The 23,340-nt window shown below is 43.7% G+C and overlaps 1 protein-coding gene across 1 annotated transcript in view; it reads right to left on the minus strand.

The window, feature by feature from the left end:
• Positions 1–2,713: 2,713 nt before the first annotated feature.
• LOC105487885 (leucine aminopeptidase 3) overlaps positions 2,714–23,340 on the minus strand; it is a 31,611-nt gene continuing 10,984 nt past the window's right edge. The window contains exons 7-13 of the mRNA XM_011751520.2: positions 21,610–21,768; positions 15,035–15,159; positions 13,438–13,526; positions 12,012–12,114; positions 6,042–6,121; positions 3,766–3,875; positions 2,714–3,283 (exon numbers count right to left, since the gene is read on the minus strand). Of these exons, the coding sequence (XP_011749822.2) occupies positions 3,094–3,283; positions 3,766–3,875; positions 6,042–6,121; positions 12,012–12,114; positions 13,438–13,526; positions 15,035–15,159; positions 21,610–21,768 (856 nt within the window). The 3' untranslated portion in view covers positions 2,714–3,093. The remainder of the gene's footprint in view (positions 3,284–3,765; positions 3,876–6,041; positions 6,122–12,011; positions 12,115–13,437; positions 13,527–15,034; positions 15,160–21,609; positions 21,769–23,340) is intronic.

Raw genomic sequence — 23,340 nt, forward strand, 5'->3', positions numbered from 1 at the left:
CATGCCACCACGCCCAGCTAGTTTTTGTATTTTTAGGAGAGACAGGGTTCATGAAGTTCTTGGCAGCTAGATGCACGTTCAGTGACAACTATTAAATTTCATCTCAGTCAGGCACAGTGGCGGCTCACATCTGTAATCCCAGCACTTTGGGAGGCCTATACAGGTGGATCACTTGAGGCCAGGAGTTCGAGACCAGCCTGGGCAACATGGCAAAACCCATCTCTACTAAAAATGCAGAAACTAGCTGGATGTGGTGGTGTGCACCTGTAGTCCCAGCTACCTGGGAGGCTGAGGCATGAGAATCGCTTGAACCCAGGAGGCAGAGGTTGCAGTCGGTTGAGATCACGCTACTGCACTCCAGCCTGGGTGACAGAATGAGACTATCTTCAAAAAAAAAAAAAATTCATCTCAACCAGATTAGGTAAGCCACATGAAACCAGGGCCTGTGCTATGCTTTTTGTATCCCACACACTAGTAAACACAAGAGTTCCATTGTTCCTTTATCCATAAAAAGCCTTGATAGAAAGCCTTCTATCAAAGCCCGACTGAGGCTCTGTATCACCCAGAATAAATCTGTTTTCAGTTTCCTTCATAAGCCTGTAATTCCAACCCTCTGATTCCATCTTTCCTGATGAAGTGACTTCTGAACATGGATAACCAGGGAAAACTGTGTTTGCTCACTACACTTACCGGGTTTTAATTCTAATAAATACCACAAACATGCATGCTCATTTCCATTCCCACTATAAACCAGTTTAGATATACAATATTTTTGCACGTCAAATTTCTTTAATGTTAAAATTAACAGTAACAAAGAGCTTTTCCTGTCAAACATTTTCGAAGTTAAAAAAAGGGCACACATCCCATTGATGGATTAATTTGATTCATCGGATACAAAAGTAAAAGAGGAGAGCTTTGTTCTAAGTCTGCACCAATGGAATTATGTTGATTGGTTATAGTCTCAGGAGGTGAGCAAACAGTTTTACCCATAGACAGTCTTTTTTTTTTTTTTTTTAAGAGATGGGGTCTTGGTCTGTTGCCCCAGCCAGAGTACAGTGGCTCATAACTCCCTCATAGCTCACTGCAGCCTCAAACTCCTGGGCTCACGCAATCCTCCTGCCCCAGCCTTCTGAGTAGCTGGGACCTATTTATTTATTTAGAGATAAAGTCTCGCTGTTGCCAGGCTAGAGTGCTGTGGCACAATCTTGGCTCACTGCAACCTCTGCCTCCAGCGATTCTCCTGCCTCAGCCTCCCGAGTAGCTGGGATTACAGGTATGCACCACCGCGCCCAGCTAATTTTTGTATTTTTAGTAGAGATGGGGTTTCACCATGTTGGCCAGGATGGTCTCAGTCTCCTGACCTTGTGATCCACCCGCCTCGGCCTCCCTAAGTGCTGGGATTACAAGTGTGAGCCACTGCACCCAGCCTTAAAGTTATTTTTTTATAGAGACAGGGTCTCACTATGTTGCCCAGGGTAGTCTCAAACTCCTGGGCTCCAAGTTATCCTCCCGCCATGGCCTCCTAAAGTGCTGAGATTACAGGTGTGAACCACGGCATCCGCCTGCCTCCCCACCTGCTTTTTGAAACAGGTTTGTTTTTTGTTTGAGATGGAGTCTAGCTCTGTCGCCCAAGCTGGAGTGCAGTGGTGCGATCTTGGCTTACTGCAACATCCACCTCCCAGGTTCAAGCAATTCTCTGCCTCAGTCTCCCTAGTAGCTGGAATTACAAGCATGTGCCACCACGCCTGGCTAATTTCTTTTGTATTTTTAGTAGAGATGGGGTTTCACCATATTGGCCAGGCTGGTCTTGAACTCCTGACCTTGTGATCCCCCTGCCTCGGCCTCCCAAAGTGCTGGGATTATAGGTGTGAGCCACCGCGCCTGGCCCAAGACAGGTTATTGCTCTTTCACCCAGGGTGGAGTGCAGTGGCATGATCAGGGCTCACTGCAGCCTTGACCTCCAGGCTCAAGCAATCTTCCCACCTCAGCCTCCAGAGTAGCTGGGCTCAGCTGACAGTCCCTTTTATGATCATTTCTTTTATCAACACGGTGTTGCTGGCTTGAATTGTTTCTTTTTAAAATTTCATAAAATAGAGACAAGGGTCTAACTATGTTGCCCAAACTGGTCTCAAACTCCTGGCCTCAAGCAATCCTACTGCCTTGGCCTCTCAGAATACTGGGATTACAGGCATTAGCCACTGTGCTTGGCCTGTGGTCATGTTTCTTACTTCAGTACTTCAGATAAATTCTACATCCATTCAAGTCACTGAACTGAAAAAGAGCATTGCGGTGTACCAGTGCAGCAGCCAGACCACCTGGCTTGAACTTTGAGCTACCAGTTACTTGCTCTGTGACATCAGTGGCATGTTACTAAACCTCTCTTGTGCCTCGTTTCCCTCATCTGTCATATGAGGGTAATAATAGTACCTGTCTCATTGGGTAAGACTCAATAATTTAATACCTGAAAACACTGAGGACAGTGTCTGGCAGATGGTAAGTCAACGATGGTTAGCTAGTATCATTCTGACCGATTCATTTTGGAAATCATGTGCCAAGCCACTTTAAGTGATGAGGAACATTGAGAAAATACATAGACCACTGTGTGCCAATTTAATTACACAGTTCATATAACATGGCTACAAAGACGAATGATATTCCAATAATAAGTTAGTGGGTTTGTAGCAATATGTAAGTAAATATCAGAGCCACACCAGAGGGCACAAAATGGATTTATTGTTTCTGACAAGTGCATAGTAATTTTCAGTTTGCTCATGTTCCTAGCATCACAAATCTGAGGTACAATTTTGCTTATCAATTAAAAACATATACTCTGAAAAGTGATTAGGAAGTTCTAAAAATTTTAATCATTTATAGAGTATCTTAAAAATCCTTGTCAAGTAAGATATTAACTTTACCTTTATAAATCTTTGTGTAAAATGAAAAAAAACTCAAGGCATACAAATTTCATTGTGTTCTACATTTTTAAATACCATCCTCTGTCTCCGTTAAAAGATTTTCATCCATTTATTCAAAAACCTTTTAAGTTCAACTGTCCAATTTAAGACAGACTGAAGACATTTTTGAGTATCTGAACTAAGCATTGTCTTGACTGAAACGAAGTAAGAACTCGATGAGAGTCCTTGTGGGCCTCCCGGTCATGCCTTTCCGGAGATAGGGAACCTCATCTTTGTTGGTCATCACGCCTGCTATGTCTAAATGTGCCCACCTAGGATGAGTCACGAATTCTTTCAGGAATGCTGCAGCTGTACATGCTCCCGCAGATCTGAAGAGAAAGACAAAAAGCACTTTACAACCCCATGTAACTGTGCACTGAGATCCCACATTCTTGTTAAGTACATTCTATAACCAGAGAACAAAAGTCAAGCTTATAGGACCTATTAAGATGCTAACCCACATATCACTTTCAGAATATTTACTTTCAGATATTGCTTTAAGCAGTAAAGGATACATTCCATATCCCTTTTTGCTATGGTAATGAATTCCCGTATTTTCCATCTCTTTCCCTTACCATTTACTTAAAATTACTGTTAGATTAGAAACATGCAAATTTTGAGACCTGGTTGAAGATATACTTGAAAATTAAAAAGCTTTAAAAAGCTTTTTAAAAGACATTAAAAAGCTTACAAGCACTACACCGAAAGGATATTAAATAGTTAAACCTTTTATAAGGGGATAAAATTGAAAATAGCTATTTTGGCAATCAAGGATGATTGTATAAATGTACATTTAGCTTATCTTACATACCTATATTTTCCAATGTTGTTAACATCAGCAAGCTGGCAATCTACAACCTGTCTTGTATAATGTTCGAAGAGAGGCATCCTCCAGACACGGTCCCCTGTTTCAATGCTGGCCTAGAAGAAACAGGTATGACAGGTGGAAGAGTGGATGAGGCGGTTCTGGGAAATTCATGGCATTAACATGCTCAATGCATGAAGGAAGAGTTGTTCTAACCTGTTACTCTAAAACATGAAACTATAAAATAGGATTCAGAATTGTGTCCACTCATTAAAAGATTTATTTTAGAACTATAAAAGAAACCAGGAGGCCAGGCACGGTGGCTCACACCTGTAATCCCAGCACTTCGGGAGGCTGAAGCAGGTGGATCATGAGGTCAAGAGATAGAGACCATCCTGGCCAACATGGTGAAACGTGGTCTCTACTAAAAATACAAAAAATTAGCTGAGCGTGGTGGTGTGCACCTGCAGTCCCAGCTACTTCTGAGGCTGAGGCAGGAGAATCGCTTGAACCCAGGAGGCAGAGGTTGCAGTGAGCCAAGATCGCATCATGGCACTCCAACCTGGCGACAGAGCGAGACTCCGTCTCAAAAATAAATAAACAAACAAACAAACAAATAAATAATAAAAAGAAAGCAGGAAAGCTGTGAAGCAATTTCACAAATCTGTAGGGCATTTTGCTAAAATCATCAAACTACAATTACAGGCTTTGTGGGTTGATTAGGGTGAAAGAGTTCTTACGTGGCAGGTCACTTCAATGTGACAGAAACACATGACTGGACCTGTATCGCTGAAACCCTGAGACACAGTGACCACATTCATTCATTCATCATTTACCCACTCACTCATTCATCGTTTACTGAACTCTTGAGCACCATCAGGTATGCTGAAATACTACTATCTGAGTCACCCAAGGGCCTACAGGCTAGTAGGAGAAACAGATACATAAACAGATTATTTAACTCACTGGTAAAAAGTCAAAGACCTAAAAGTGAAAAATCAAGAAGCGGCAATATAAGCTGTTATTTTAAGACATAAGTAAATACTAGATGAATCAGCCAAGGGTTGAAAGTGGCTGCCTTCTGGAAAACAGACTGTGGGCTGCTGATTGTTGATTTATGCACATATAACTGAGATTTTTTTTTTAAAGCTTAAATGATTTTTAAAAGTCAAAACAACAATGTTGTGGGTGCCATGAAAGAGAGGGATAACAGTTATGTGGGAGGCCAGAGGAGAGGTTCCTGGCCCGGCCTGGAAGGAGATGATGGGGCCGAGTATTGCAGAGCTGGGAAAACTGGGCTTCACGAATGATGACATATATGAAGGGGAAGCAGTTTAGGGTGAAAATAAGTTTAGACCTTAAACCACCCTCAAGATTATATTTGGGGACATTTTATGTTTGTCCTCCACTAGCACCGAGTAAGCTCCCATTAATTACTAGTTGAATGAGTCAGCAGCCAGCTGGAGCTGTCTAGCAACCACATGGGTACACAGAGGCTGGGGCTCAGGAGAGAGACGGGAGCCATCAGGCACATGTGTTGGCTGGAGCTTCCCTGTGAGGACTGTGTAGAGTAGAAACATCCTATATCCTTGAACTGAACACCAGCCAAAGGGCGGCCAAAGGGAATAGATGAAGAGAAGGACAGGAGAATCACCAGAGAAGGCAGCCCAAGAGGATTATTCACAGAAGCTGAACCAGGTGTCAGGAGGCCAGAGTCACTTGGCCTGTCACAGAGACAGGCTGAGTTAGGCTAACAGTGGCGTGGGCAGTTGAAAACCTATGGCAGTAAGTGAGGGGGTGTGTGTGTGTGTGTGTGTGTGTGTGTGTGTGTGGAAATGGGGGTGACTGCTGGGAAGAGGCTGGCTGTGAAGGGTCATGGAGGGAGGCACAGAGCACAGGAGTCTGAAGACATCCTCATCGCTGCAGGGTGAACTCCCTTACATGACTCACGACACGCAGTCACAAACGCTGCTCCACAAAGCCATCTTCAAAGCCGTTTCTACCTCAGGGATTCTAAACTATGACCACAGCGTTCATGAGACATTTTCACAGGACTCTTGAGGCTACCGGAGGGGAGCAGGGGGTATCATCCCCTCCTTTAGAAGCATTTGTGGAAAACCTGATGCCACTGAACTCAATTTATTGCTGCAGTTCATTTTCAATTCAAAGGCAAACCTGCAGCATAAAAATCTCTAACACAGGGTTGAAGAAGTCTATCCTTCTAAGGCTAGGATAATTTATTCACCATCTCTACAATTTAGATATACAAATATTATTCCTACCTCGAAGAGTTTGTTCCAAAGCCAGGACGAATTGGTAAAGACCCCAGTGGCACCGGACCCCAAAGCTACATCCATGGCACCTGTAAAACACAAGCCCTCAGGTCAAGTGCGGTCTCTCCAGGCAAAATGGGCTCCTCCACCCCGCAGGCGGAAACCTTAGCACGTAACCTATTCAATGGCTTCCTCATTTTCAAAAATAGATAAGCTTAGAAAATCTTTCCTGTAAATACTTACCATATTGTTATGTTTTTCAAGCCAGAATTCACTTAAATTATTAGGAAATGCACAAAAGGAACCTACTGAATTTGACCAATAATTGCATTGTAGGGATAACTTACCTATTTTTGACATTTCCTTCCAGACCTCTAAACCTTTTTTTTGAGAAAGGTCTCACTGTCACCCAGGCTGCAGTGTAGTGGTGTGATCAGAGCTCACTGCATGCAGCCTCAGACTCCTGGGCTCAAGTGATCCTTCTGCCTCAGCCTCCTGAGTAGCTCTAATTACAGGTACATGCCGCCATGCGCAGCTAATTAAAAATTTCTTTTTGGGCAGGGCACGGTGGCTCACACCTGTAATCCCATCATGGGCAGCTCACCTGAGGTCAGGTGTTCAAGACCAGCCTGGCCAACATGGAGAAACCCCGTCTCTACTAAAAATACAAAAATTAGCCGGGCGTGGTAGTGGGCACCTGTAATCCCAGCTACTTGGGAGACTGAGACAGGGAGAATCATTTGAACCCAGGAGGCGGAAGTTGCAGTGAGTCGAGATCACACCATTGCACTCTAGCCTGGGCGACAGAGTAAGACTCTGTCTCAAAAAAAAGAAAAAGAAAAAAAAAAAAGGCCAGGCACAATGCCTCACGCCTGTAATCCCAGCACTTTGGGAGGCTGAGGCGGGCAGGTCACCTGGTTGGGAGTTTGAGACCACTCTGACCAACATAAGAAACCCTGTCTCTACTAAAAATACAAACTTAGCCGAGGATGGGGCGCATGCCTGTAATCCCAGTTACTCAGGAGGCTGAGGCAGGAGAATCGTTTGAATTGCTTGAACCCGGGAGGCAGAGGTTGTAGTGAGCCGAGATCACACCATTGCACTCCAGCCTCAGCGAAACTCCATCTCAAAACAAACAAACAAACAACAACTATTTCTTGTTGTATAGATGGGGTCTCATGTTGCTCAGGCTAGTCTTGAACTCCTGGGCTCAAGCAACCCTCCCATGTCAGCCTCCCAAGGCACTAGGATTACAGGTGTGAACCACCATGCCCAGCCCAACTTCTAAACTTTCATAAGAAACACTTAAGACCATCCTTATGTGTTCAAGCGTGTGTTCCTCCTTTTTTGAGGCAGAGTCTTGCTCTGTCGCCCAGGCTGGAGTGCAGTGGTACGATCTCGGCTCACTGCAACCTCCGCCTCCTGGGTTCATGCCACTCTCCTGCCTCAGCCTCCCGAGTAGCTGGGACTACAGGCACGTGCCACCACGCCTGGCTAATTTTTTTGGTATTTTTAGTAGAGAGGGGGTTTCACCGTGTTAGCCAGGATGGTCTTGATCTCCTGATCAAGATCCTCATGATCTGCCCGCCCTGGCCTCCGAAAGTGCTGGGATTACAGGTGTGAGCCATCGCGCCCGCTGTGTTCTTCCTTTTATGCTTTAAAAATTTATTCTAGTCCTCTTTGGCTGGGCGCGGTGGCTAATGCCTGTAATCCCAGCATTTTGGGAGGCCGAGACGGGTGGATCACTTGAGGTCAGGAGTTCGAGACCAGCCTGACCAATATGGTGAAACTCCGTCTCTACTAAATATACAAAAATCCGGGTGTGGTGGCGCATGCCTGTAATCCCAGTTACTCGGGCGGCTGAGGCAGGAGAATGGCTTGAACCTGGGAGGCAGAGGTTGCAGTGAGCTGAGATCCGGCCACTGCACTCCAGCCTGGGCAACAGAGCGAGACTCCGTCTCAAAAAAAAAAAAAGGAAAAATTATTCCTTTTTTATAAACAAATGTTTGAAAGTCTTTTTAATGATTTAAAAATAGTCCACTGGATGGAGGTATCATAACTTACATACTACTGGAATTGAGGAATCTAATTTTTCAGCAATTTTAATCACATCTAAGTATTGCTATAAGACTTTGATATCTATTATCACTGCATTCATATTTACTTGTTTCATCTTTAGTTTTTTTCTAATTAGCATATTTTTTAAAAATCAACTTAAAAATCCAGATTTGCAGATCCTCTTGAGAAGAGACAATCAGGTACAGCCATTAGTGCTGCCTCCTTTAGTTGTGGTATTAGCTCTCCGCAGTCTCCTTTGTTACTTGCCTGGCCCATCTGTAAGCATTGAGTCAAGGAACACGTCTGCTTCCTATGCATATCCTTAGGGCCCAGAAAGCACACTGCCTGGCGTAAAGGAGTTCAGTATTGAAAGGAAAAGCAAACCTTACTATCCTTCAGTACCAGGACAAGCACTGAACCCACCACCATCAGTACCAGGACACGCATATGGAATGTCAGAGAAGACAGCACTGAAACTGGGGGAAATCTACAGTCTTCACAAGGTGGCATTTGCTCCCTGTAATGCAAAGTATGTCCAAGTTGCTCCTTAAATTCTTAACCATGTCTTTACATGAAACTGCTCATTAGCATCTCTCCCAAGGAAAACTGAAACTTGCAGATACTACTAACTAGTCAGCCCTCCGTTATCCATGTGTTCTGCATCTATGGAGTCAACCAAATGCAGACGGGAAATATTTTGAAGCGGGGGAGATGGCTGCATCGGTACTGAACACACACAGACTCTTTTTTCTTGTCATTATTCCCTAAACGATACAGTGTAATGAATATTTACATAGCATTTATATTGTATCAGGCAGTATACGTAATCTAGAGATGACTTAAGTATACTGGAGGATGTACATAGGTTATATTTAAATACTATGCCATTTTACATAAGGGATGTGAGCATCGTGGGTTTGGCATCTGAGGGGGGATCCTAGAACCAATCCCCCATGCATACTGAGGGACAATATATACATACCCATTAATACTTTTTCAAGTTAGTGGTTTTTTACATGATTATTCACTTGTCCTCAAAATATTTCAGTCAATCCCCTAAGAGTCAGTTTTAAAATTTGTCACAGAAAAGATGAACAATCCCCTCAAAAAGGAACATGCCATCTTCTCTTAAAGTAATAGAAAATGGCAGGCATAAATATTTAAGGTGGTCCAGTTGGGACACGGCTCTAAAGATGATTTCATTGTATATTTAAATAGTTTATTTTCTCTAATTCCAGAATTATTACCACTACCCATTTCAGAACTACTAGTAGCAGAGGCATACTTCCCATTTTCCTTCACAAGGCACACTTGGAGCCCTGTGTTGTGATGCTCACTGATCGATGTTACCAGAATTGCTCATAGTCTGGAAGAAACATCAAAGCCCCAAGGAAAGTGAGGATAGCACCACAGTCATTCCAAACTAAATTATGCCCATGCATTAAGAAAATGAAGAGAAGCACCGTGATTGGATGGCCATCCCCGAATATGTCACTGTTCCTACAATCTGGGGTATGGCCTGCCTTTCAAAGGACACTAACATCTGTTCAGTGCCTATGATGTACTGGGCCATGCACATCAACCTGTATCGTCTCCTTTAATCTTCGCAGGCATCCTTCCTGTGAACGAGGTGTTGTTATACCCCTTTTATGGATGAGACAACTAAAGCCTAGTCCAAAGTCATGTGTTATTAAAAGTGAGAACAAGTTTTAAAATCAGGTCTTCTATTTCTGAAGACTGTGTACTTCCTCCTATCAAGAGCCTAAGCTTAGAAACTGGTTCTTATTCTCCTCTTGGAACCCTAGCTTCTGGAACTCAGAAGGGGCTCTATAGTATTTGGGGAACCATCACCCGGTGTGGTCTGAAAGGACACCCAGGTCACCCTTGGTTACTTAGGGCCTTTCTCACCTCCTCAATCCCTCAGACTGAGAAAAAAGCGGGGTAGAATGCTGCTATTAAGCACCTAGGAAAAGTATTTCCCAAGTGGTATTATGAAGGTTATGTTTAAGTTGTAGAACTTGATGTATCTGATGTATCTCTCCTCTGTGATTCCTCATTTACAGTAAGGGGGTACCTGCTTCACCACCACTGCCTCCCCCAACCCCCCACCCTAGAAGCTCTGCTTTTCAGCTTAAAGTGTTTGCTAAACTGAATAGGTAGACCAAAAACCATGGAAACACTATAATACCAGCTTTGAAAAAGAACTCTTAGCATAATACCAGCTTTGAAAAAGAACTCTTAGTCCTTAGACTTATGGACTATTTTAGACCTACATATAAAAGGGAACATGATTTCTGCCAAAGTAAAGGCTCAACATGACCAGGGCAAGAATAAAACCAAAGGATAAAAAATGATCTAAATTTTCATCTTAAAAGTGGCAGAGTCTGACTTTAAGATTCAGAAATTAGTCATCCCTTTAGGAATCTATTCCCGGCCCTCCAGGGCTGGTGGTGTCACAGCCTGTATTAAAGAGGCTTTCTAAAAATTCCCTCCAGCCTTTACAACTCTTCCAGGTAAATGGAATTGTCCCCAGCTACCAATGCTCAAAAGGGATAAAGAACTTGCCTGGCTAACTGACTAGCAGGTGGCACAGCTGGGAGTTCCACCGAGCCTGGCCTTAAAGCGCAGGCTTCACACTGTGTCACTTGTTAAATGAGGATCCTGCTACCCTGTAAAATGTTTTTATTTCCTTATAACGTCAAGTATAAAAAGTTCCGGTGGGGGGTTGGAAAAAAAAAAAAAGCTCTGAAAGCTCAGAGGATATCAGATACATTACAATTAGTTATAAAAAGTAAAAGAAAGCTGTTGACTTGGGGATTTATCATTAATCTTTTCAGATCTGTATCAAATGATAATTGTAACAGAAACCATCTCTTAACATCATTTTTTTAAATTTAATTTAATTTTTTTTTTTTTTTTTTGAGAGGGAGTCTCGCTCTGTCACCAAGCTGGAGTACAGTGGTGCGATCTTGGCTCAGTGCAACTTCTGCCTCCTGGGTTCAAGCGATTCTCCTGCCTCAGCCTCTTGAGTAGCTGGGATTACAGGCATGCGCCACAACACCCAGCTAATTTTTGTATTTTTAGTAGAGACAAGGTTTTACCATGTTGGCCAGGATAGTCTTGATCTCCTGACCTCATGATCTGCCCACCTTGGCCTCCCAAAGTGTTCGGATTACAGGCGTGAGCCACTGCTCCCAGCACTTAACATCATTTTTAGATGTCACTCTACATGAGTTCATCTGGCCCACTTGTTATTTCTTTGTTTAAAGGTACAGCCCAGGCTGGACACGGTGGCTCACGCCTGTAATCCCAGCACTTTGGGAGGCCAAGGCGGGCAGATCACCTGAGGTCAGGAGTTCAAGACCAGCCTGGCTGACGTGGCAAAAACCCCATCTCTACTAAAATATAAAAATTAGGCCAGGTGCAGTGGCTCATGCCTGTAACCCCAGCACTTTGGGAGGCCAAGGCAGGTAGTTCACCTGAGGTCAGGAGTTCGAGACCAGCCTGGCTAACATGGCAAAAACCCTGTATCTACTAAAAATACAAAAATTCACTGGGTATGTTGGTGCATACCTGTAATCCCAGCTACTTGGGAGGCTGAGGCAGGAAAATCACTTGAACTCGGGAGGCAGAGATTGCAGTGAGCTGAGATCACGCCACTGCACTCTAGCCTGGACGACAGAGTAAGACTCTGTCTCAAAAAACAAACAAACAAAAAAGGTACAGCCTGGAATGTTTTAAAACAACAAACGTAATATTCAAAACATTTTACAACTGCAGAACAATTCCTCTGGTGAAAGCTCTTTGAATGCCAATGGACCAAGCCAAATTTTAGCAAAATAACGCCCAAGTATAGTGTGTGAATCCATGCAACAAACAAGACTTCCTTCAAACAAAATCAAGGCAAGTGCGTGGTCTGACCTGTTAAGGTGGCAGCATTGAGGATGACCTTCGGGTTAAATGTGTGTGCGTAACAGAGCGCATCAGCCAGTATGAGCCTCCCCTCAGCATCAGTGTTATCAACCTGCAGAGGGTCAAAAACAGAAAGGGTAACAGCTTGAGTAACGAATATGAAAACTAGACACTTGCAACAGTGTTCGACAGAAAAGTTGGAAAAAGCTACTGTGACGTGTGTCATTATCAAAACCATTCATATACTTCAATGAGAATAGGAACATATCTAATTGGGAGAGCAAATATTATTTAATAATTCCCCAGCACCTTGGGAGGCAGAGGTGGGCAAAGAGCTTGAGCCCAGGAGTTTGACACCAGCCTGGACAAGATGGTGAAACCCCATCTCTAATTAAAAATAAAATAATACTAATAATAATATAATAATCCCTGTACCAGAGCTGATGACTAAGGTTGATGACTTTGGAAGCCAAAATAAATAGAAAAATGTCTGGCCCACTTTATCCATAACTTTGTAACAAGAAGGGGAAAAATGTAAAGATTTCTGCAAATGGGGTTAAAGAGCTTAAGCAGCTACAGCTACATGGCAGTCTCAATCCTAAAAACGAAAACTCTTGCAACTTCAGTAACACTTCCTAACTATATTCCCTTCTTTTAAATAGAGGTCCAGTCATTATGGGTGGCTTGTACACACACGCATGCATGTGCCACATGGAGGACCTGCTGCCACATCCCCTTGAGTGCAGGGCCCACGATGTAGGACAGCGTTTTCCACCTCAACAGCTAAAATGGAAAAAAGTCACTCATAGCACAGGTAGATCCAGAAGATAGCTCACAATTTTACTGCTTTGCCACACTCTGCAGGGCTGGCGGCAAATTCACCGAAACGTGTGTGTACAGCATACAGGAAGTGGGAGGAACAATCCGTCTGGAAAAACATTCTTCAAAATTTCAAAAAGAGATACTTCTGCCTTTACAAGAAAAGCTACTCAGGGGCCAGGAAAGGTGGCTCACACCTGTAATCCTTGCACTTTGGGAGGCCAAGGTGGGCAGATCGCTTGAGTCTAGGAGTTCGGGACCAGCCTGGGCAACATGGCAAAACCCTGTCTCTACAAAAAATTAGCCAGGCATGGTGGCATGCACCTGTGGTCCCAGCTACTCAGAACGCTAAGGTGTGAGGATCACCTGAGCCTGGGGGGGTCAAGGCTGTAGTGAGCCATGATCACGCCACTGCAGTACAGCCTGGGTGACACGGCGAGACCCCATTTCAGGAAAGGAAAAGGAAAAAGAAAAGAAAGCCTACTCAGCACTAAAGAAAGCACCCTCCCCTAATATGGTGCTGGGTCTCTGTACCCATCCAAACTATGGTTATGTGGCTACCATGGGATTCCTGAGGAATGCCGGATGGGGAGTGCTGTGTCTCGCATTTACAAACCTGGATGGTCTTCCCGTTCCTGGCTCTAACAACATCCCCTGGCTTGTTGGCCTTGCCGCTGGGCATATTTTCACAAAGAGGGGCCAGACCTATTGGAAAGAATATATGAAAGCACACAATACATGCTGGGTCCAAACATGCCATCCATGGGACAAGAGGCCACCTGTGAGCCATGAGAAGCAAGACACAAAGGCCACCTTAACGCACTGATCAAACATCACCAATGACACAACTGACATGATGTGTCAGCAACAAGATGTACACATCAGCCATGTAGCATTCTTCCCAAAGAAGTCTAACTTGATTCTAATCAAGAAGACGCAATTCAAATAAATACAAATTGCAGAATATCATGAAACAAGCCTTGACCCTTCAAAACTGCTAATGCCATGGAAGAAAATAGGAATACGGTCTAGACTCAAGAAATCTAGAGGGACATGGCACCAACGGCAACGTGTGCTCCTTGATTAGTTTCTGGATTCAAAAGCAAAATATAGGCCGGGCACGGTGGCTCATGCCTGTAATCCCAGCATTTTGAGAGGCCAAGGCGGGCAGATCACTTGAGGTCAGGAGTGCGAGACCAGCCTGACCAACATGGAGAAACCCGGTCTCTACTAAAAATACAAAATTAGCTGGGCATGGTGGTATATGCCTGTAGTCCCAGCTACTCAAGAGGCTGAGGCAGAAGAATTGCTTGAACCCGGGAGGCGGAGGTTACGATTAGCCAAGATTGCGCCATTGCACTCTAGCCTGGGCAACAAGAGCAAAACTCTGTCTCAAAAAAACCCAAAAAAACAAACAAAAAAAACCCTAAGTATAAATAAATAAAATGGACGTTTTTTACACAACTGGAAACTTGAATTAGGTTACTGTATTAATCCTCGGAAAACATAATGGTTTTGTCATTACACAGAACGTCCTTTTTCTTAGAGGACATGTCATGATGTCTGCAACTGACTTTTAAATAGTTCAGGAAATAAAAGGACTATGATAGTGAAGGACAGGGGCATGTCTGACAGACCTGGATTCCAGTTCTACCTTCCTTGTGCAATGGACATGACTCTGGGCATTATTTAATCTAAGACTCTCTCCTCCTTCCCCGTCTGCTCTTAAATGAGTATGAGCAATGCTGTTACACAAACTCCCAGCACTGTGCCTGGGAGTTTGTATCTTCCACTACTAAGAACTGCCACATAATGAGCACTTTTTCTGTCCTAGGCACTTTCTGTGTGTTGTGCCATTTCACCGGCCACAATCCTACGAGGCAATGAGCCAGCAATGTCCTGCCACCCCAGCTACCAAGCACATGTCATAATGTCAACTACAAAGTTGACATTATGTGCCCCTGACTGCTAACCACCTGTTGCAGAAGTAAAACAAATCAATTTCAGTTACAGCCCACGGGCTGCAAGATACATTCGGCTCAATCAGCTCAGACAGTAAAACACTTATCTGAGCTAAATAGCTTCTGCTTGATGACTATTTAAAAATCATTTCTTATCTTTTCAGATTAGGGGAAATCATATCTGTTGTTTCTGTTCTCCCACCTGGCTGGAATCCAGAAGCTCTCTGAGATGTAATCCCTTGCCCCACTTACCTATAATATTAATGGGCAAATTGAGCTTTGCAGCAGACACGATGGCTGAGCATATAGTTGCAGCTCCTCCCATGTCAGCCCTCATGAGGTCCATATTTGCAGAAGCCTTGATGGAGATACCACCACTATGGGGAAACAGACAGTGTGCGATATTAATAGCAAAGGAGATGGCCAAAATTACTTTATTTAAAAAGTACAGCCAGGCACGGTGGCTCACGCCTGTAATCCTAGCACTTTGGGAGGCCGAGGCGGGCAGATCACCAGATCAGGAAATCGAGACCAGCCTGGCTAACACGGTGAAACCCCGTCTCTGTTAAAATCACAAAAAATTAGCCAGGTGTGGTGGCACATGCCTGTAGTCCCAGCTACTCGGGAGGCTGAGGAAGGAGAATCGCTTGAACCTGGGAGGCGGAGGTTGCAGTGAGCCGAGATCGCACCACTGCACTCCAGCCTGGGTGACAGAGCGAGACTCTGTCTCAAGGAAAAAAAAAAAAGACATAAACTGAGAGTTAACCACCACATAAAAGCACCATATATGCCAAAAACAAGTCAATTTTCTAAATTTAGAATCTGATTTCAACATTTTCAATGATGATAAATTTAGAATCTGATTTCAACATTTTCAATGATGATAGTACAGTCTTTATAAAAGACACAAAATAATTCCAGAAATATAGATGAGTGTCTTAGCTCTTTTTCTTTTTTTTGAGATGGAGTCTCGCTCTGTTGCCCAGGCTGGAGTGCAGTGGCACGACCTTGGCTCACTGCAAGCTCCACCTCCCAGGTTCATGCCATTCTCCTCCCTCAGCCTCCCGAGTAGCTGGGATTACAGGCGCCCACCACCACGCCCAGCTAATTTTTTGTATTTTAATAGAGATGGGGTTTCACCATGTTAGCCAGGACGGTCTCAATCTCCTGACCTCACGATCCGCCCACCTCAGCCTCCCAAAGTGCTGGGATTACAGGCATGAGCCACCTTGCCCGGCCTTTAGCTCATTTTATTTCTACTTGAATGAAATTTAAACAGTGCCACTGGAAACATTACTATATCATAAAATCAACACTGTGCAAATTCCATCTCTTTATTATCTCATTAACTCCTGACACCCACATAGTCTTTTCAGCAAATTTTATGAATTGATCAACTGATGGAACGTGAAGGTCATGAGCTGTGAAGGAAAGCTGATGAGCTCATAGACGACTGGGAGCGTGTCTCTCAAACCCACAGGAAAGAGGGCTAACATTTCCTTCCAACACTGCACAAGGTGTGCTCTATCCTGCTGATGGCAGAATACAACCTGAATGAGGCACAGGCCCAACGGCTCAGAGACAGTACTTCAACATGAGAACTGAATAAGGCTGCAATTAGCAAGAAACCAAACTACCTGACCCCAAGAGGCCTCTAACTAGTTAGTGGCTTTTCTGCTTCCAGTCTGTAGGAGTCCGGAAGCAACATGCTTCCCAGGCCAAGCACAGAGCCAGGGGCTTTGACTCGGAGTTCTAATTGAGATCTGCTGCTCACGTGCCCTGGTGGCTCACTGGAGAGAGGTGTGCCTGCTGCTCTGAAGGCTGCTTTCCTTCAAAATTAAGTCCTAATTCTCACTTACCTCAGCAGCACTTGTTACTTAGATGATGGGCATGTTCACCAATAATTAAAGATGATCCCCTGGCTCAAACAAGAAAAATACATGGGAAAACCCCATGGACAAAGGGGACGCGCTTTTGCATTTGAAGTTTTTCTTCTGTCCACCTGCCACATTTATCTGCAGGCCTCTTCTGGAAGTTCAGCTCTCTAATTCCTATGACTGTGGTTCTAAGGCAGCCACCAGTTAAAGATCAGCAATCAGCTTTGCTCACTTTTTCAGTCTCTCTCAAATCCACCCACTTATTTTCTACTCAGCCGCCCTCGTTGGTGCTACCACCCTCTGTCATTTAGACGTTTGTCAGGTCTCCTTAAAGGGTCTTTCTGTATCAGTCTCACCACTGTCATTTCATTAACCACAAAGACAGCACGTTTTTACACACACACAAAATCTATCTCAATCAAACTCTCAGTAGGTTTTGTTGTGTGAAAAAACAAGCAGATACATCAAGTGTGGTGGCTCACGCCTGTAATCCCAGCACTTAGGGAGGCTGAGGCAGGCAGATCACTTGAGCCCAGGAGTTCGAGACCAGCTTGGGTAACATGGCGAAACTCCATCTCTATAAAAAATACAAAAATTAGCTGGGCATAGTGGTGCGCATCTGTAGTCCCAGGTACTCGGGAGGTTGAGGTGAGAGGATCACCTGAGTCCAGGGAGGTTGAGGCTGCAGCAGGCCGACATTGCACCACTGCACTCCAGCCTGGGCGACAGAGTGAGACCCTGTCTCAAAAAAAACAAAACAAAACAAACAAACAAAAAACCCAAGCAGATTCTAAAATGTATATGAAAATGCAAAGGATATAGCCAAAGTCATTCTGAAAAAGAAGAGCAAAGCTGGAGGACTCATGTGACTAGATTTCAAGCCTACTCAAAGCTGCAGTAATCAAGATACTTGGTCTCCAGGCACTGGTGAAAGGATACAGAGTCCAGAGGCAGACCTACAATTATATGGACACCTGATTTCCACCCAAGGTGCCAAGATAGTCCAGTAGGGAAAGGACAGTCTTTTCAACAAACAGTGTTGAAATAAATGAACATCCACATAGGGAAAAAAAAGACAAAAAACAAACCACGTCTTTTCACACCATATACAAAGATTCAAAGTGAATCATAGCCTCAAAAGCTAAAACTCACTTAAAATGAAATATATTTTTAAAACCTTAAAACTCTGTAAAGCAAACACTCCTACAAAAAGGGACAAAAGATTTGAATACCTTACCACAGAAGATATACCAATGTCCAATAAGCACATTAAAAAATGTCCAGCTTTGGCTGGGTGTGGTGGTTCACGCCTGTATCCCAGCACTCTGGGAGGCTGGGGCGGGTGGATCACTTGAGGTCACGAGTTTGAGACCTGCCTGGCCAACATGGTGAAAACCCATCTCTACTAAACATACAAAAATTAGCCAGGCATGGTGGTGCGTGCCTATAGTCCCGGCTACTCGGGAGGCTGAGGCAGGAGAATCGCTTGAACCCAGGAGGTGGAGGTGCACTCCAGCCTGGGTGACAGAGCGAGACTCCGTCTCAAAAAATAAAAATAAAAAACAAAAAATAAAAAATGACCAACTTCATTAGTCACTAGAGAAATGCAAATTAAACCACAAAGAGAGATGACTGTATACTCACTGGTACAGCTAGAAATATAAAGACTGACAATATCAAATACTAAGGTGTAGAACAATTAGAATCTTTGTACATTGACGGTAGAAGTGAAAATGTAAACACTTTGGAAAAGTCTGGTAGTTTTCTTGAAAGTTAAACACGCAATTATACAACAGAGTGGCTGTTTTCCTAGGTATTTACGCAAGAGTAAGGAAAACACGTCCACACAAAGGCTTACAGACGCTCTTAACTTTCTTCCTAATAGCCTAAAACTGGAAACAACACAAATTTCCACCAACAGAAGAATGGGTAAACAACATTTAGCATTTCCATACAATGGAACACTACTCAGCAATAAAAAGGAAGAATGACTGACATGACCAACAACATAGATAAACCCCAGATACTATGCTGCAAGAAAGAAGCCAGACATGAAAGACTGCATTTATATGAATTTCCGGAACAGGCAAAACTAGTCTGCAGTAATAGAAAGATGATCGGCTGTCTGGAGCAGAGGCAGTGGGAGAATGACTACAAAAAGGCAGAAGGAAACTTCCGGGGGATGATAAAAATGTTGTATTTTCCTAACAGTGGTGAATAGTGCAGAGGAGCATACATTTGTTTTTTGGTTTTTAAAATCAATCAATCTATTTATTTATTTAAAGATGGTGTTTTACTATGTTGCACAGGCTGCTCTTAAACTCCTGGGCTCATGTAATCCTCCTGCCTCAGCTTCCCAAGTAGCTGAGATCACAGGTGTACGCCACTGCACCCACCCGGGCGCACGCATTTGTTCAAACTCACTGAGCTGCTCACTTAGAGGGTGAATGTCACTGTATGTATAAATCTCATGTCATTCCATTTGCTGGAAACCCTTCAGTTACTTCGAACTGTTCTTAGAGCAGAGTCCAAAATCTAAACAGGCCTGCAGCGACCAAGCTTCTGTGTACCTCTCTGGCCATATCTTGCCCCTTCTGTCCATCACGCTCTTGTGTGCAGGCACACCGGTACTCTTGCCATACCAGGAATTTACCCTGCTCCTTCCCACCTTGCAGCCTTCACCATGTTTCCCTGTACTAGAATGCCTGTCCCTAGTCTCTGCTGGGCTAATTCCCCCTGATCCTTCCCATCTTCAACTAAAACTGACACTGCTGCAAGGAAGCCTTTTCTAAACCCAAAGGCGGCTTTGGGTTTAGGCCTTTGGGTTTAGGCCTCTTTGTTTTTATTCTCAGCAAAAAATGCAAATGTGGATTTAAATTAACAATAAATTTCACCCTTAGCATAAAAATATTTGTGTCACAATTGGCAAGACATTTAAAAACAGTTTAGGGCCAAGCGTGGTGGCTCACACCCGTAATCCCAGCACTTTGGGTGGGTGGATCATGAGGTCAGGAGTTTGAGACCAGCCTGGCCAACACGGTAAAACCCCGTCTCTACTAAAAATACAAAAAAATTAGCCAGGCGTGGTGGCAGACACCTGTAATCCCAGTTACTCAGGACTAAAAATACAAAAAAATTAGCCGGGCATGGTAGCAGGCCCCTGTAATCCCAGCTACTCGGGTGGCTCAGGCAGGAGAATCGCTTGAACCAGGGAGGCAGAGGTTGCAGTGAGCTGAGACCATGCCAATGCACTCTAGCCTGGACAACAGAGCGAGATTCCGTCTCCAAAAAAAAAAAAAAGTTTAGGCTGGGTGTGGTGGCTCACACCTGTAATCCTACCACTTTGGGAGGCCAAGGCAGGCAGATTGCTTGAGCTCAGAAGTTCAAAACCAGCCAGGGCAACATAGTGAGACCTCGTCTCTACTAAAAAAAAACAAAAAACAGTTTAACTTTCTAAATTGTATTTGCTGTATTGTTTTTATGATATACATTTTAGTACAATAGTATAATGCATGTAACTTATAAAAAAGCATGCATATTTTGAAAGGGACGTGCTCAAGATCTTTTACCAATGGGCTATACCAGGAAAACCATTTGGAGATCAATGCTTTAAAGGAGAAAATGTGAACTAGGGGGTGGAAGACACAAGAGGCACTTTGACCTGCTAACACAAGGAGACCACACTGACAGCAAGCTATGCCAATGACAGGGGCTTCCTACATCTAGAAGAGTTCCAGAAAGGGCACAAAAATGTACGAGGGAACATCAACATCTTATGGTTCTCTAGCAGCATTTTCCAAAGTAGTCTGCAGGTAACGTGATTCCCAGAAATCAGGGTTCCTTCAAAAGGAAATACAGAAAATGCTATGTTCCGTACCCTGAGAAGTCCTGTAGTTAACCAAATAAAATGAAGATGAAACCCCTCATGTGTTTCTCTAACCTAGATTTTTTGCTAAGCAGCCCATTTTACGCCTCATACTCACTGGCATCCCTGAAACTTGTGTTTGGTGGCAAATGCTTCCCATGGGACATACCAAACTCCACCATCTTTCTCAGTTCAGCCCCTCCTTGGTTGACATAACCAGACATAGTTTCCAACTCTAAGAAATACTTATGGTTGAACCAGATTCATGGGAGCTAGACTGGTCAGCTAAAAGAAGTGATCATCTGAAGCAAGCAAAGGGAAGATAGCACAGTCCAAACAGGGGCATCACCACTAACCTCGTGGGAATCTCTAACAGCCACGGAGGACAAGCAAAGTGCATAGCAGAAAAATCTGAAGACACTTTAGGCAGAGCACAGTGGCTCATACCTACAACCCCAGCACTTTGGGAGGCTGAGGTGGGAGGACTGCTTGAGACAGGAGTTTAAGACCAGTCTGGGCAACATAGTAAGAACTCATCTCTATATTTTTTTTTAAAAAAGAACACACCTGAGTTTGACTTCTGACTCCACTTCTAGTTATGAAACTTTGAACAAATTATTTAAACTCTGAGTCATGGTTTCTTTACCTGTAGAATGTCTACAATACCTAGCCCACAGGGGTATGGTTAACACATGCAAAATACCTTACAGTCTCTAACATATTCTAAGCATTTTAGAGGTGGTAGCATAATAAATTTAAAGTAATATATACCTTCAGCCAAACACCATGCTTTTGAATCAAACTATAAACCGGCCAGGCGCAGTGGCTCACGCTTGTAATCTCAGCATTTTGGGAGGCTGAGGCGCAAGGATTGCTTCAGCCTGGGAGGTGGAGGCTGCAGTGAGCCGAGATTGTGCCACTGCACTCTAGCCTGGGTGACAGAGTAAGACTATGCCTCAAAAAAAAAAACAAAACAACAACAACAAGAAGAACAAAAATCAAACAAAAAAACCCCTATCACCAAGTAATTTAACTGCATACAAATAATTCACCAAAATACAAAACACAGACACCATAAAAAATACCTGTCAAAGGTAATTCCTTTCCCAACAAACACCAGGGGTGGTTCGTTTGCATTGGGGCTGCCTTTGTAGTGAATTTCCAAGAAGACTGGGGGCTCATCAGATCCTTTGGCCACACTGAGGAATGATCCCATTGCCTGTTCCTCAATCCAAGACTTGGGTCTATAGGGCCGAAAGAGGGAAAAAGTAAATATACTGTTAAGTTTATTTCAAAATAACAGAAAAAGCTCATCACAGTGTGTGGAAACGTATAATATACAAGCTCTTAAAGTATACACACATTAAGGTTTCAATTATCAGGTCCCGTTATTTGCTTTCTGTATATTCTTGGGCAAGTCACTTGATTCTAAGCCTATCTCCTCATCTATAAAATGAGGTCTGTAACTCTTTCATCACAAGATGATCGAGTTACTAAGAGAAGTCATGTAAGGTACCTAATACAATGTCAACTAATAGTCTATAGTCTATATAATTAATTTCCTCCCTCCAATCTACTCAGATATTTCTACAATTTTAATTTAAAGATGAAGTTAGAAGGCCAGGTGCGGCGGCTCATGCCTATAATCCCAGCACTTTGGGAGGCTGAGGTGAGAGAACTGCTTCAGCTCAGGAGTTTGAAACCAGCCTGGGCAAAAAAGTGAAACTGTCTCTAAAACAAATAAGGTAAGATATAATAAAGATGAAATTAGAGGCCAATGCAGGAGGATTATTTAAGCATAGAAATTTGAGACCAGCCGAGGCAACAAGTTGAGACTCGGTCTCTAGAGAAAAAGAAAAAAAGACAAAATTAGCCAGGCATGTTGGTGCATGCCTGTTGTCCTAGCTATTGAGGAGGCTAAGACAAGAGGCTCGCTTGAGCCCTAGAGGTCAAGGCTGCAGTGAGCCACGATCTCGCCACAGCACTCAACCTGGGCAACATAGCAACACCCTGTCTCTTAAAAAAATAAAATTAGGAATAGGCTCTGAGACCACAAAGAGTGCTTAAAGATAGGTAAGGGATCCATTGCTTTATTTCTAAAAATGAAAAAAAAAAAAAAATTCAACCAACAAACAGCAAACCAAAGCTATATTCCAATGACTGGAAAAAAATAGCCTATTTATTTGCTTTTTAAGAACTGCTGAGGCCCGGCGCGGTGGCTCAAGCCTGTAATCCCAGCACTTTGGGAGGCCGAGGCGGGTGGATCACGAGGTCAGGAGATCGAGACCATCCTGGCTAACATGGTGAAACCCCGTCTCTACTAAAAAATACAAAAAACTAGCCAGGCGAGGTGGCGGGCGCCTGTAGTCCCAGCTACTCGGGAGGCTGAGGCAGGAGAATGGCGTGAACCTGGGAGGCGGAGTTGCAGTGAGCTGAGATCCAGTCACTGCGCTCCAGCCTGGGCGACACAGCCAGACTCTCTGTCTCAAAAAAAAAAAAAAAAAAAAAAGAACTGCTGAATTCTATCTCTTTAATGTTGTCACATACTGTTTCTCACAGTTTCAACTGTAGCTTGAGGCATCTTTGATTTAAGTGAGAAAACTAATTAATTCTTACTCGATAAACACGGGATTAGGGGGGTAACAGAATGGAAACAGTCCTTAGTTCAAACTAGAAAACTGATGCCATATTGCTCTTCTTTCTAGGCTAGGAGCACAAAAGGGCTTTGTATTGATTTCTGGCCACAGTAACTAGGCCAAGAAAGAAATCCTATCCTCTCACAGACCAGTAACAACCACAGCCCAGGAATGCTCCTC

This window comes from Macaca nemestrina, chromosome 3 (genome assembly GCF_043159975.1).
Source record: "Macaca nemestrina isolate mMacNem1 chromosome 3, mMacNem.hap1, whole genome shotgun sequence".
Lineage (NCBI taxonomy): Eukaryota > Metazoa > Chordata > Mammalia > Primates > Cercopithecidae > Macaca > Macaca nemestrina.